This window comes from Hyperolius riggenbachi, chromosome 8 (assembly GCF_040937935.1).
Source record: "Hyperolius riggenbachi isolate aHypRig1 chromosome 8, aHypRig1.pri, whole genome shotgun sequence".
Lineage (NCBI taxonomy): Eukaryota > Metazoa > Chordata > Amphibia > Anura > Hyperoliidae > Hyperolius > Hyperolius riggenbachi.
This window is the reverse complement of record NC_090653.1, coordinates 274,689,401-274,701,890: the sequence shown is the minus strand read 5'-3', so window position 1 is coordinate 274,701,890 and position 12,490 is coordinate 274,689,401. Positions and strand designations below refer to the sequence as shown.

Genomic DNA, 12,490 nt, shown 5'->3' with positions numbered 1-12,490 from the left:
AAACAGCTTCAACAGTTAATGATTATTTATTCCTGTGATCCAATGACAGCAGCCATGTTCTCTTTGTCACATTACACAAAGGCAAGCTGATAGCATCTCCAGCCCTCAGCTCAATCCCCTCTCCTCCTCCTCCCCTCTGCCTCAAAAATCTCTGACTAGTCACCTCCTCCTCTTCCTGCCCAGAATGAGCTCCCATAAGCTCTTGCTTGCTACATGAGTCTGAGAAATGACAAGTCACTTTGAAGCTGTGTGCAATGCTTGTTTAGTTTATAGGAAATTAGAGTATTAAAGCAAAACAAAACAAAAGTATTTGGCTTCAGTAATGCCCTATATATGAAAGGAACCCAATTATGCAATGAGTAAACGTTTATCTCGGATCCACTTTAAGTGGTTAAAGGGGCCTAAAGAAAACTTGAGGGAGGGAAAAAAAATAGTTCAGATTTACTTTAATACAAACCGTGACCAAGAATTGAACTTCATCCCAACCAGTAGCTGATACCCCCTTTTTCTTGAGAAATCTATTCCTTTTCACAAACGGATCATCAGGGGGCTCTGTATGGCTGATATTGTGGTGAAACCCCTCCCACAGGAAACTGTGAGGACCAAGGTCCTGGCAGTTTCCTGTCTGTGAACCTCGTTGCATTATGGGAAATGGCAGTTTACAGCTGTTTCCAACTGCCAAAAAAGCAAGCAGCAGCTACTTCTAGTGACATCACCTGGCAGCAGGAAAAATGTCACCATGTGATGAATGTGATAATGTAAATCAAATGAAAACAAGGACACAGAGAGCCCAATATAGTGCAGTATGTATGGATACAAGGAAGGAGTAATTGACGGTAAGTTTAGAATACTCACAAACCAGGGTTACCTCACAGGCAACCACTGTAACAGCAGGTAGGGAGAACAAGCCTGTCCCTACTCAGGGATAATAAGTCACTCTCTGTAGATAGGAAGAAACGTAAAAGTTTTCCGCCCTTCCACAGAGGCACCAAAAGCATAAAACAATATAGTAAAAATGTTAAAACATGGAAGTGGCAGAGATGGATATCTAGCCACTCCTAAGGACACTCAGAAACAAGTGTGTTTCAAGGTATAACACAAAAGGATTTATTTATACACTCCACAATTTCACAACGCGTTTCGCCGGCGTGACCCCACTTCTTCAGGCAATTCAGATAGGGGTATATAGCCGTAATGGTCCAGGTCTGCATAAAGCGCCTCTGTTCGCTTATGTAAATCAAGGAGAGTAAAGATTTTACAATGGGCAAACACTGATTAAATTATTTATACATAATTATTGAAAAAATGAAGCACTTTTTTTTTATTCCATTATTTTCACTGGAGTTCCTTTTTAAAGGACACCCAAGGCGAAAATAAACGAATGAAATAAACAATTGTATCTATCTTCCTTCTCCTAAAAATGACTTTTTAAAGAGACTCTGTAACAAAATGTTCAGCCTTATTACTTCTATCCTATAAGTTCCTATGCCTGTTCTAATGTGGTCTGTCTTACTGCAGCCTTTCCTAGTTGCAGAGTGGCTGTATTATCTCTGTTGTATAATCTCATCTTCTTTCCTCTGGCTGCTTTGTCGGGCTCAGGCATTCAAGCAGGAATGTGCTGCTCTGTTTGTGATAGGATAGAAGTTATACACACCCTCTCCACGCCCCCTGCAGGCTCTGTGTGAGTCACAGACTGAGCTCCTCTCAGCCTATCACATGCTGTTAGCAGCCATGTCTTTTGTTTGTAAACACTGCCTAAAACTGGCAATTACAAGCCAGGATCGCAGCAGGGAGTGGCAGAAACGGCACACAGGGGCCCAGGAGAACATAATGAATAGAATGGTATGCTTTTAATTGTAAGAATTTTAGAGTACAGATTCTCTTTAAGATATTCCAGAGCTTTATTTTATGTTTAAATCTGCTTTTAAGTTTTAACTGTTTTATTGTTTTTGCTCAATGACACATTCATTAAAGTATGCCAGAGCTAAAATTTAGGAATTATTGACCCTTTCCTGCCCTCAGAAGCCATTTTCTGCTAGGGAAGTGTTTTATAGTTGGAATTTATCAGTGAGGGTCACACTGTAATCACTTCCTGTCTGATTCAGGACTGAGTCAACCATTTACATACCTGATATTTAACTCTTTCAGGCAGAGAAAAAAAAAGGATCACCGCATAGTTATGTGTGTGCTTGGCACTGTACATACACATGTCTATCTCATCATGTCAAATGTCACCTCGGGTATCTGTTAAAGCTTATTCCAGCCCCTTTACTGTGCTTCCCTTCCACTACAGTGTGCTGCTGCCCCCCCCCCCCCCTGCAAAGCTCTGGTGGGGGGTGCTTCAGAGGGGGCAGCAACACACTGTTGGGGATAAGGAGCACAGTGCGTGGGACCTGCTATACTGCGGTGGGGGGGGGGGGGGGGAGCTGGAAGAAACCACAGATCAATAAATCTATTGGGCAGCACGGTGGCATAGTGGTTATCGCTCTCACCTTGTAACGCTGGATCCCCGGTTTGAATCCCAGCCAGGTCAACATCTGCAAGGAGTTTGTAAGCTCTCCCCATGTTTCCTCCGGGCACTCCGGTTTCCTCCCACATCTCAAAAACATACGGATTGGTTAATTGGCTCCCTCCTGAATTGGCCCTAGACTGCAACGCACACACACTATACAATACATACATAGACATAGGGTTATGGTAGGGATTAGATTGTGAGCTCCTCTGAGGGACAGTTAGTGACAAAACGTTATACTCTGTACATCGCTGCGGAAGATGACGGCGCTATGTAAATACTAAATAATAATAATAAAATAATAATAATTGTATAGGCAATGTATAATAATTGTATAGGCATTTTACAAAGAAAAATTAGGTGTAAATGCATGAAATACATTTTTTTTACCCCTTTTATTTTCTTATTTTCACATGACAAGTCACACAGTTGTAAAAAATCTCAAAAGCTCTAGTTCTGTACGGATGTGTCGCTAGACAACAGCAGAGCGATGCATCTGTATAGCATGGAGGCCCTGAACGGTTGCCATTAGCGATGGCATCTAATCACTATGGGGGGGTAGTCGCGTATATAAAAAGGTACACAAGGGATTAATAGGCTAGGTAGGGGTTAAAGCTTCATCCAAAAAAAAGTGTTTTGTTTTTTACGTGACCCTTTTACTTTTTAAAAACTTTTTTGGGAAGCAGCTTCTACAAGAACCCACAGAGGGATTTTTTGGTAACAGAAACAGGTCTGTGTTATCTGGCTCATAGCAAATCATTGCCACGCTCAACCCCTTCATCATTGCCGCGCTCAGCCCCTTCATCATTGCCGCGCTCAGCCCCTTCATCATTGCCGCGCTCAGCCCCTTCATCATTGCCGCGCTCAGCCCCTTCATCATTGCCGCGCTCAGCCCCTTCATCATTGCCGCGCTCAGCCCCTTCATCATTGCCGCGCTCAGCCCCTTCATCATTGCCGCGCTCAGCCCCTTCATCATTGCCGCGCTCAGCCCCTTCATCATTGCCGCGCTCAGCCCCTTCATCATTGCCGCGCTCAGCCCCTTCATCATTGCCGCGCTCAACCACTTAATCATTGCCGCGCTCAACCCCTTCATCATTGCCGCGCTCAACACCTTCATCATTGCCACGCTCAACCCCTTCATCATTGCCGCGCTCAACCACTTAATCATTGCCGCGCTCAACCCCTTCATCATTGCCGCGCTCAGCCCCTTCATCATTGCCGCGCTCAGCCCCTTCATCATTGCCGCGCTCAACCACTTAATCATTGCCGCGCTCAACCCCTTCATCATTGCCGCGCTCAACACCTTCATCATTGCCGCGCTCAACCCCTTCATCATTGCCGCGCTCAACCTTTTCATCATTGCCGCGCCCAACCTTTTCATCATTGCCGCGCTCAACCCCTTCATCGTTGCCGCGCTCAACCCCTTCATCGTTGCCGCGCTCAACCCCTTCATCGTTGCCGCGCTCAACCCCTTCATCGTTGCCGCGCTCAACGCCTTCATCGTTGCCGCGCTCAACCCCTTCATCGTTGCCGCGCTCAACCCCTTCATCGTTGCCGCGCTCAACCCCTTCGTTATGAGTCCACTGCCCATTACCGCTAATTCACATTATGGCCTATGACTGGTGCGCCCAAATTTCCTTGTGCCGTTTTGCACAGTTTCAATCCGTTTGAGCCACTTTGACCAGTGTATGGCCAGCCTAAGTTATTTTCTTTTATTAACCACCCTGGCGTTCTATTAAGATCGCCAGGGCGGCTGCGGGAGGGTTTTTTTTTTAATAAAAAAAAAACTATTTCATGCAGCCAACTGAAAGTTTGCTGCATGAAAGCCCACTAGAGGGCGCTCCGGGTGCGTTCTTCTGATCGCCTCCGGCCGCTAGAAGTAACACGGAAGGCCGCAATGAGCGGCCTTACGTGTTTCGCTTACCTCGTCGCCATGGCGACGAGCGGAGTGACGTCATGGACGTCAGCCGACGTCCTGACATCAGCCGCCTCCGATCCAGCCCTTACCGCTGGCCGGAACTATTTGTTCCGGCTGCGCAGGGCTGGGGCGGCTGGGGGAACCCTCTTTCGCCACTGCTCGCGGCGGATCACCGCAGAGCGGCGGCGATCAGGCAGCACATGCGGCTGGCAAAGTGCCGGCTGCGTGTGCTGCTTTTTATTTGATCCAAATAGGCCCAGCAGGGCCTGAGCGGCACCCTCTGGCGGTAATGGACGAGCTGAGCTCGTCCATACCGCTAAGGTGGTTAACTAATAAAGTCGGTGGTTGAGCTCTTCGTCATCTACCATAAAGTATACGCAGCGAAACATTGGTTTGCGCACATAATTCGTTCCAGAGACAAGCTTGTAATCCACAGCACTCATATCAAAGCAAATTTCCCCATAAGCGTTAATTGGAAACCCAGGTGATTTGTTCCACAATCCAAAAACTGTTTGAGTAAAATAATATAAAATAAAAATGCAAACAAGACTTTTTCTATTACTAACAGAATCATTGCCATCTGTTGGCTCACCACAACCTTTTTTTTGTGGCTTTAACAAGGAATTTATCCAATGACAGTTACTTTTGTGGATTTCATCGAAATGTGCAGACTCTCTACACTCAGATTAAGTACAATCCTGCAGTGCAGGGGCATAACAATAGCCCCTGCAAGGGAATGCAGCTACAAGGGGCCCAGAAGCCTCAGGGGGCCCTGTGGGAGGAGAAGTTTCTTTTCCCTGTCCTGAGAAACTGACAACTAAGGGCACAGAGAGGAAAAGCTCACTGCACAACTATTCTAATGACTGCATCTGCTCAGCCACTGATGAGGAATTCTGCAAAGATGTGTAGACAGTCCCTACTCAGTGTGCAGCAGGGTCTTGTGTACAACACCCAGCCCCCAACCTCTCTACCCCTGCCTAAGTGTTGTGTACTGTAGTGATGGTGGAGAAGTCTGCAGAGCCAGTTCTGCTCCATCAGAGATGGACAGAGTGAGTGGAAAAAGCTGAGGCTGGGAGCACACTCATCTGTCGGGTTTCTGCATGCATTTTCTGCACACCATGGGCTTGATTCACTAAACCGTGCTAACTAATAGCACTAGCGTTTTAGCGTTTTCACGCGCAATCGCAAATTTTCATTCGTAATTGCGTGCGGAAATTAGCGATTGCGCGCAAAAACGCTTGCACTCCAATGCTATGAGTCAGCACAGTTTAGTGAATCACGCTCCATGTGTGTCTGTATGTGTGAAAACGCACGTTTTATCACAGGAGCTGATGTAATTGATAGAGAAAATGTCTGCAGTGCTTGACTGCTGTCTGTTTTTATTTGCATGGGAAAAACGCATTAAAGTGTGCACTGGCCAATTGAAAAACATTGGTTTTTTAGTTTATCTGTGTAGAAAGCAAAGGGGGGGGGGGGGGGGTCATCCAAAGTTTCTCAGGGGGGCCTTATCATTCCTAGTTACACCCCTGCTGCAGTGTCACAGGGCGAAGATCTCTCGACTCGATTGTGATGATGTGACGCATCAATACTTTTTTGCTTCTATATCACGACATTGCTTGTATATCAAGTCAAAATTTCACAAAAATGTTTGCTTGTATGGCAAAGCGCTCTCAAACCAAGTTACTCTCAAGTCAAGGTTTTACTGTATATGTTTGTGTGCAGGATGAAGCTGGAAGAGGCGAAGGAGGTGCAGAGTCTGAGGAAGCGGCCAAATGGAGTCAGGTGAGATGTGTAACCGCTACCGGAGGGTGTATAGAGGAGGGGTCACTGGTGATAGATAGATAGATAGATAGATAGATAGATAGATAGATAGATAGATAGATAGATAGATAGATAGATAGATAGATAGGAAACACTGGGCTATCGCTTCCAAAACATGCTGTAAAAGCAAAAACTTTAGGCTCCTTTTACACGGTCCAATACACTTTTTCTCCAATGTTTTCTCCTACAAGATAATTTTCATCTTCTGTTTAAAATAACTTTTAAGCACTCTGCAATTAAAAAAAGTACCAAAAAGTAGGTAATAAAGTACAGTAAAAATTAATTGAAGTATTTTCTTGATTGCTGGTGGCTTAAAGTGAACCAGAGACAAAGCATCCTCATGTATTTTACCATATATATCAGTGGGAACATTAGAGAATCACTTACCTACCTAAACACCTACCCTGCTCTCTGTTTCATTCTTTACTGCACAGTCTGCCTGTTATCAGCCCTGATAAAATCCCCGACTGAGCATTCAGTCTAGCTTTGCTCAGGAATCATTATAGCGGAGTCGGTCTTCTGTGATGTCTTTTCAAGCCCAAGTCTGCCCCGTGTGCCTCTGCTTTCCTGCTATGTATCCTCATAGCAGGAAATCAGAGCCAGGAGGGGGCGGGCTTGGGCTTGAAAAGACTTCACAGAAGACTGACTCAGCTATAATGATTCCTGAGAAAAGCCAGACTGAATTCTCAGTGGGGATTCTTATCTGAGCTGTTAACAGGCAGACTGTGGAGTGAAGAATGAAACAGAGAGCAGAGTACCTGTTTTCTCTAATGTTCCCACTGATATATATGGTAAAATACATGAGGGTGATTAGTCTCTGGTTCTCTTTAAAGGATACCACAACTGAAATGTGACATAATGAGATAGACATGTGTATGTACAGTGCCTAGCACACAGATAACTATGCTGTGTTATTTTTTTCTTTCTCTGCCTGAAAGAGTTAATTTTCAGGTATGTAAGTGGCTGACTCAGTCCTGACTCAGACAGGAAGTGACTACAGTGTGACCCTCACTGATAAAAAATTCCAACTATAAAACATTTTCCTAGCAGAAAATGGCTTCTGAGAGCAAGAAAGAGGTAAAAAAGGGGAATTTCTTATCAGTGAGGGTCACACTGTAGTCACTTCCTGTCTGAGTCAGGACTGAGTCAGCCACTTACATACCTGATATTTAACTCTTTCAGGCAGAGAAAGAAAAAAAGGAACACAGCATAGTTATCTGTGTGCTAGGCACTGTACATACATATGTCTATCTCATTATGTCACATTTCAGTTGTGGTATCCTTTAAAGAAAACCCGAGCCAGTCACAGAGGTAAAAACGAAAGCATACTACCTGATCCGAGAGGGTGGCCGGATCAGGTAGTGTCCATGACCGCCTCTCCCTACCACCCCTATCTGCTGGTTTCTTGTGGTTTCGATTCTGTGACGCCTGGGGTCATGACGCTTTAAATGCACAGAGCCCTGATTGATGTGCAAGAGGCGGGGAACAGTCAGAGCAGATCCAATGAGGAGGCTTGGAAGGGGTGTTATGCAAGAGTTCCTCTTTTGCAAGGCTTGTTGCCAGACTTGGTGTGATGGGGCTAAAAAGGCACGAGGGAACTAGCTCTGCACAGAGGGCATACAGAGGCATATGCTTCGTTTTATCGATAACACTTTGTAAGTTGGGTAGCAATGAAATTGCAACGGAGCCGAAAAGTCACACCATGCTAAAGCATTGCAGTGCGATTACACAGTGAAAGTATGCCTCACTACCACTGTAAATGCACCAAGCAGGATATGAAAGCCCCAAAGGAATATCATTGCATCATGATTCATTGATACAGCATTGTCTGTTGCAACTTAATCGCCCAAAAATTGCAACAAAGCACAATGGAATTGTGAATCAGAAATGAGCTTTTGAATCTGAAATGGTATAATCCTGATTAAAAACTTCCTGTCTGTAAAATACAAGCTCTAGTCCGCAGGAATTACACAGTGTTTCTCTCCCTCCTGCCTTTTCCCCCTCCTCTTGCTTGTAGAGTCCGCTGACACTAGCAGAGGGCTGGAAGATTTGTCTATGATCTGTCCACACAGGAGCAGTTTGTTAGCAAGTAAGGATTAACCTCCCTGGCGTTCTGATTCCGTGCTGCGCACGGCCGCAGGAGTTTTTTTTATTTTTTTTTCCCCATGTAGCTAGCCTATTGCTAGCTACATGCTTCCCCCCTCCCTGCTCCATCCCTTCCACCCTTCCGATCGCCACCGGCATGAAGACCCGTCCGGATATCCCGTCTGAACAGGATTTCCTTTAGGGCTTCCCCCATCGCCATGGCGACGATCGTGACGTCAGACGGAGTCCTGATCCACCCCTCAGCGCTGCCTGGCACTGATTGGCCAGGCTGCGCACGGGGTCTGCGGGGGGGGGGGGGGGGGGGCTCTTTCACGTCGGGTAGCAGTGGATCGGCAGCGAGCGGAGAAACACGCAGCTAGCAAAGTGCTAGCTACGTGTTTAAAAAAAAAAATTATTCTCATCGGCCCACCAGGGCCTGAGTGGTGACCTCCGGCGTCTCTGAAGGAGCTCAGCTCGTCCAGAACGCTAGGGAGGTTAAAGCATGCCAGACAACTAACCAAGTACATCTGTAGGTAACTTTTCTTCATAATAGCACCATCATTTGGACGATCTGCTCTGCTCAAAAGCCTTTGAGTTATGCTTGTGTTATTTAAATCTGGTACCTATCGTGGATGAACTAGTTAGTCTTAATTTTATCACCTGAGTTAGGCAAATAATATCTAAAGCTCGCCGTACAAACTTCGATTTTGATCACCCAAATGGGCCCAACCAGACAGCCATCATGCCCCCTTTGTGACCATCCCCCCCCCCCCAATATTTGAAGCTGGAGCCGCCACTGGCTTTGTGGTGCGACGAGTTCTGACGGAACAATGTACTGCCTGCAGTACGTTACCAGGCGACGCGTGCATTGCAAATCTTTACATCGCCTTTGTGATCTTATATTTCAGAAAATGTAGGGGGAAAAGTGAATTAGTTAAAGTGTACCTGAGATGGGAGTTCTGAAGAGAAGCTTGAACAGAGGCGCCAGAATACAGTTTTAAAAACCATTTAAAAAGTGCGGCAGTGCTGGGCTTGCCTCCCCAACGAGTAAAACACAGACTGTGTTGATTAAAGTTCAACAAAGATACCATTTATTTAAAGAGACACTGAAGCGAAAAAAAAATTATGATATTATGATTTGTATGTGTAGCACAGCTAAGAAATAAAACATTAAGATCAGACACCTCAGTCTAATTGTTTTTAGTACAGGAAGAGTTGAGAAACTCCAGTTGTTATCTCTATGCAAACAAGCCATTAAGCTCTCCGACTAAGTTAGTCGTGGAGAGGGCTGTTATCTGACTTTTATTATCTCAACTGTAAGTGAACTGTTTACTTTTTCTCTGCTAGAGAAGAGATCATTACTACACAGACTGCTCTGAAAGACTCATTTTGAATGCTGAGTGTTGTGTAATCTGCACATATTAGAGAATGATGCAATGTTAGAAAAAACACTATGTACCTGAAAATAAAAATATGAGAATATTTTCTTTGCTGCTAATCTTCTAGTAATTATTCATAGTACACAACCAATTCATTATATCATATCTTTTTTTTTCGCTTCAGTGTCTCTTTAAGTACTCCACAATGCAACGCGTTTCGCAGGTTCTATCCTGCTTCATCCATCAATCAAAGGAGTAAAAACAACTACAAGTCTGGGTCCAAGCTAAACGCCTCTGTGACTGTATCAATGAAATACTTTTTAAGCCACTAACAAACAGTACTTTTTCACCTACTTTTTGGTAGTTTTTCAATAGCTAAAGCAATGAAAAGTGATTTTAAACAGAAGATGAAAAAATATCTCCTAGTGTAAAATGTATACGGGAAAAAGTGAATTGGTTAAGGGCCATAGGGCCTGATGCACTAGTGTCCAGTAAAGTTGGAGTGCACAGGGAGCGCACGGCAACTTTACCGTTACTATTGCAGGGAGAGTACCGGTCATTAAGCTAGCATAATATTGCCCCTGTTTAACTCTCTAGTAAGGCCACATCTGGAATATGGAATTCAGTTCTGGGCACCACATTACAGGAAAGATATTGCAGTTGTAGAGCAGGTGCAGAGACGAGCAACAAAATTGATACGTGGGATGGAAGGTCTCGCTTACCAAGAAAGGTTAGATAAACTGGGTTTATTTAGTCTAGAGCAGTGCTGTCCAACTTCATGGGCATGGAGGGCCATTTTTTTTTCAGACCCCATGGTGGAGGGCCGAAGGTTCTTGCTAGAGCCTCAAAATGCAATTTAAAATAATGGTGAACGCGCGCCAGGAAACATGAGGGTTCCATTGAGCGGCGCCGCGCCGAAAAATGGGTGTGGCCATGGACCAGAATGCGGGTGTGGCCACGGGTGGAGACAAATTTACATGAACTTAGCAATGTGGGACATTAGATTAGGACAGTGGTGGTGAACCTTTTGGAGGCCGAGTGTCCAAACTGCAACCCAAAAGTCACTTATCGCAAAGTGGCAACAGCAATTTAAACTACATACAAACGTTTTAACTCGTACATGAACATTATGGAAAATCCAAGTTGAAAATAAACTGGGAAGATAAACAATTTCATCCATCCTACTCCTGAAAAATGTGGGGATTTTTTTAGAACCTCCCAGTTTTATTTTCCGTTTTAAAAAGCTAAAAAAGTAGGTTTAATGCTATTGTCTCATGATGACGATTCAGCTTTTCCATAGTCTCACAGTTCGCAATCATGTGACCCCCAACAAGACAAATTCAGCAATCATGAGGCCCCCAACAAATCATGAGGCCCCCAACAAGACAAATTCAGCAATCATGAGGCCCCCAACACGACAAATTTAGCAATCATGAGGCCCCCAAAAAATCATGAGGCCCCCAACAAGACACATTCAGCAATCTAGAGGCCCCCAACAAGACAAATTCAGCAATCGTGATGCCCCCAACAAATCATGAGGCCCCCAACAAGACAAATTCAGCAATCGTGATGCCCCCAACAAATCATGAGGCCCCCAACAAGACAAATTCAGCAATCATGAGGCCCCCAACACGACAAATTCAGCAGTCATGAGGCACATAAATAGACAGCATTTCACATAAATAAGCAGAATGCCCCTTTAATATGGTAGACACCTCTCACCTGGCTTCTAAATTCTCCTCTACTGGCTGCTGTGCCTGGCAATAGTGTTTTGGGCCGGATTAGGGATGATGTGTGGGCTGAAATGCCAGGTGACAGGTGTCCCCCCAGTTGAGGTAGTGACAGGAGCACCCCCCCACTTAGATAGTGACAGGTGCCCCCCACTTAGATAGTGACAGGTGCCCCCCACTTAGATAGTGACAGGTGCCCCCCACTTAGATAGTGACAGGTGCCCCCCACTTAGATAGTGACAGGTGCCCCCCACTTAGATAGTGACAGGTGCCCCCCACTTAGATAGTGACAGGTGCCCCCTCCCAGCTAGATAGTGACAGGTGCCCCCTCCCAGCTAGATAGTGACAGGTGCCCCCTCCCAGCTAGATAGTGACAGGTGCCCCTCCTAGCTAGATAGTGACAGGTGCCCCCCCCCCTAGCTAGATAGTGACAGGTGCCCCCCCCTAGCTAGATAGTGACAGGTGCCCCCCACTTAGAAAGTGACTGGTGCCCCCCACTTAGATAGTGACAGGTGCCCCCCACTTAGATAGTGACAGGTGCCCCCCCCCCAGCTAGATAGTGACAGGTGCCCCCCCCCCCCAAGTTAGATAGTGACAGGTGCCCCCCCAGTTAGTGACAGGAGCCCCCCCAGTTAGATAGTGACAGGTGCCCCCCCAGTTAGATAGTGACAGGTGCCCCCCCAGTTAGATAGTGACAGGAGCCCCCCCAGCTAGTGACAGGTGCCCCCCCAGTTAGATAGTGACAGGAGCCCCCCCAGCTAGTGACAGGTGCCCCCACCAGTAACGAGCCCGTTACCTCTGTGTCCCCGTGGGCCTCTCCGGTGTCCCCGCTGGCCTCTCCGGTGTCCCCGCTGACGATGCTGCCGCTGCCTTACAGATCAGACCTCACAGATCGCGGCGACTGAAGCAAGCAGAGCGCGTGACACCCGCGCGGCAGAACGTCACATGCGGAAGTGACTAATGATTCACTTCCGCATGTGACGTACTCCGTGCGGGTAGCATGCGCCCTCTGTTTACCTCAGTCGCCGCGATCTGTGAGGCAGCG

The 12,490-nt window shown here is 46.1% G+C and overlaps 1 protein-coding gene across 1 annotated transcript in view; it reads left to right on the top strand.

The window, feature by feature from the left end:
• The window catches only part of C8H9orf78 (chromosome 8 C9orf78 homolog), a 75,968-nt gene that overhangs the window by 37,087 nt on the left and 26,391 nt on the right, over window positions 1-12,490 (top strand). Inside the window, exon 2 of the mRNA XM_068248943.1 lies at window positions 6,153-6,212. Coding sequence (XP_068105044.1) covers window positions 6,153-6,212 — 60 coding nt within the window. The remainder of the gene's footprint in view (window positions 1-6,152; window positions 6,213-12,490) is intronic.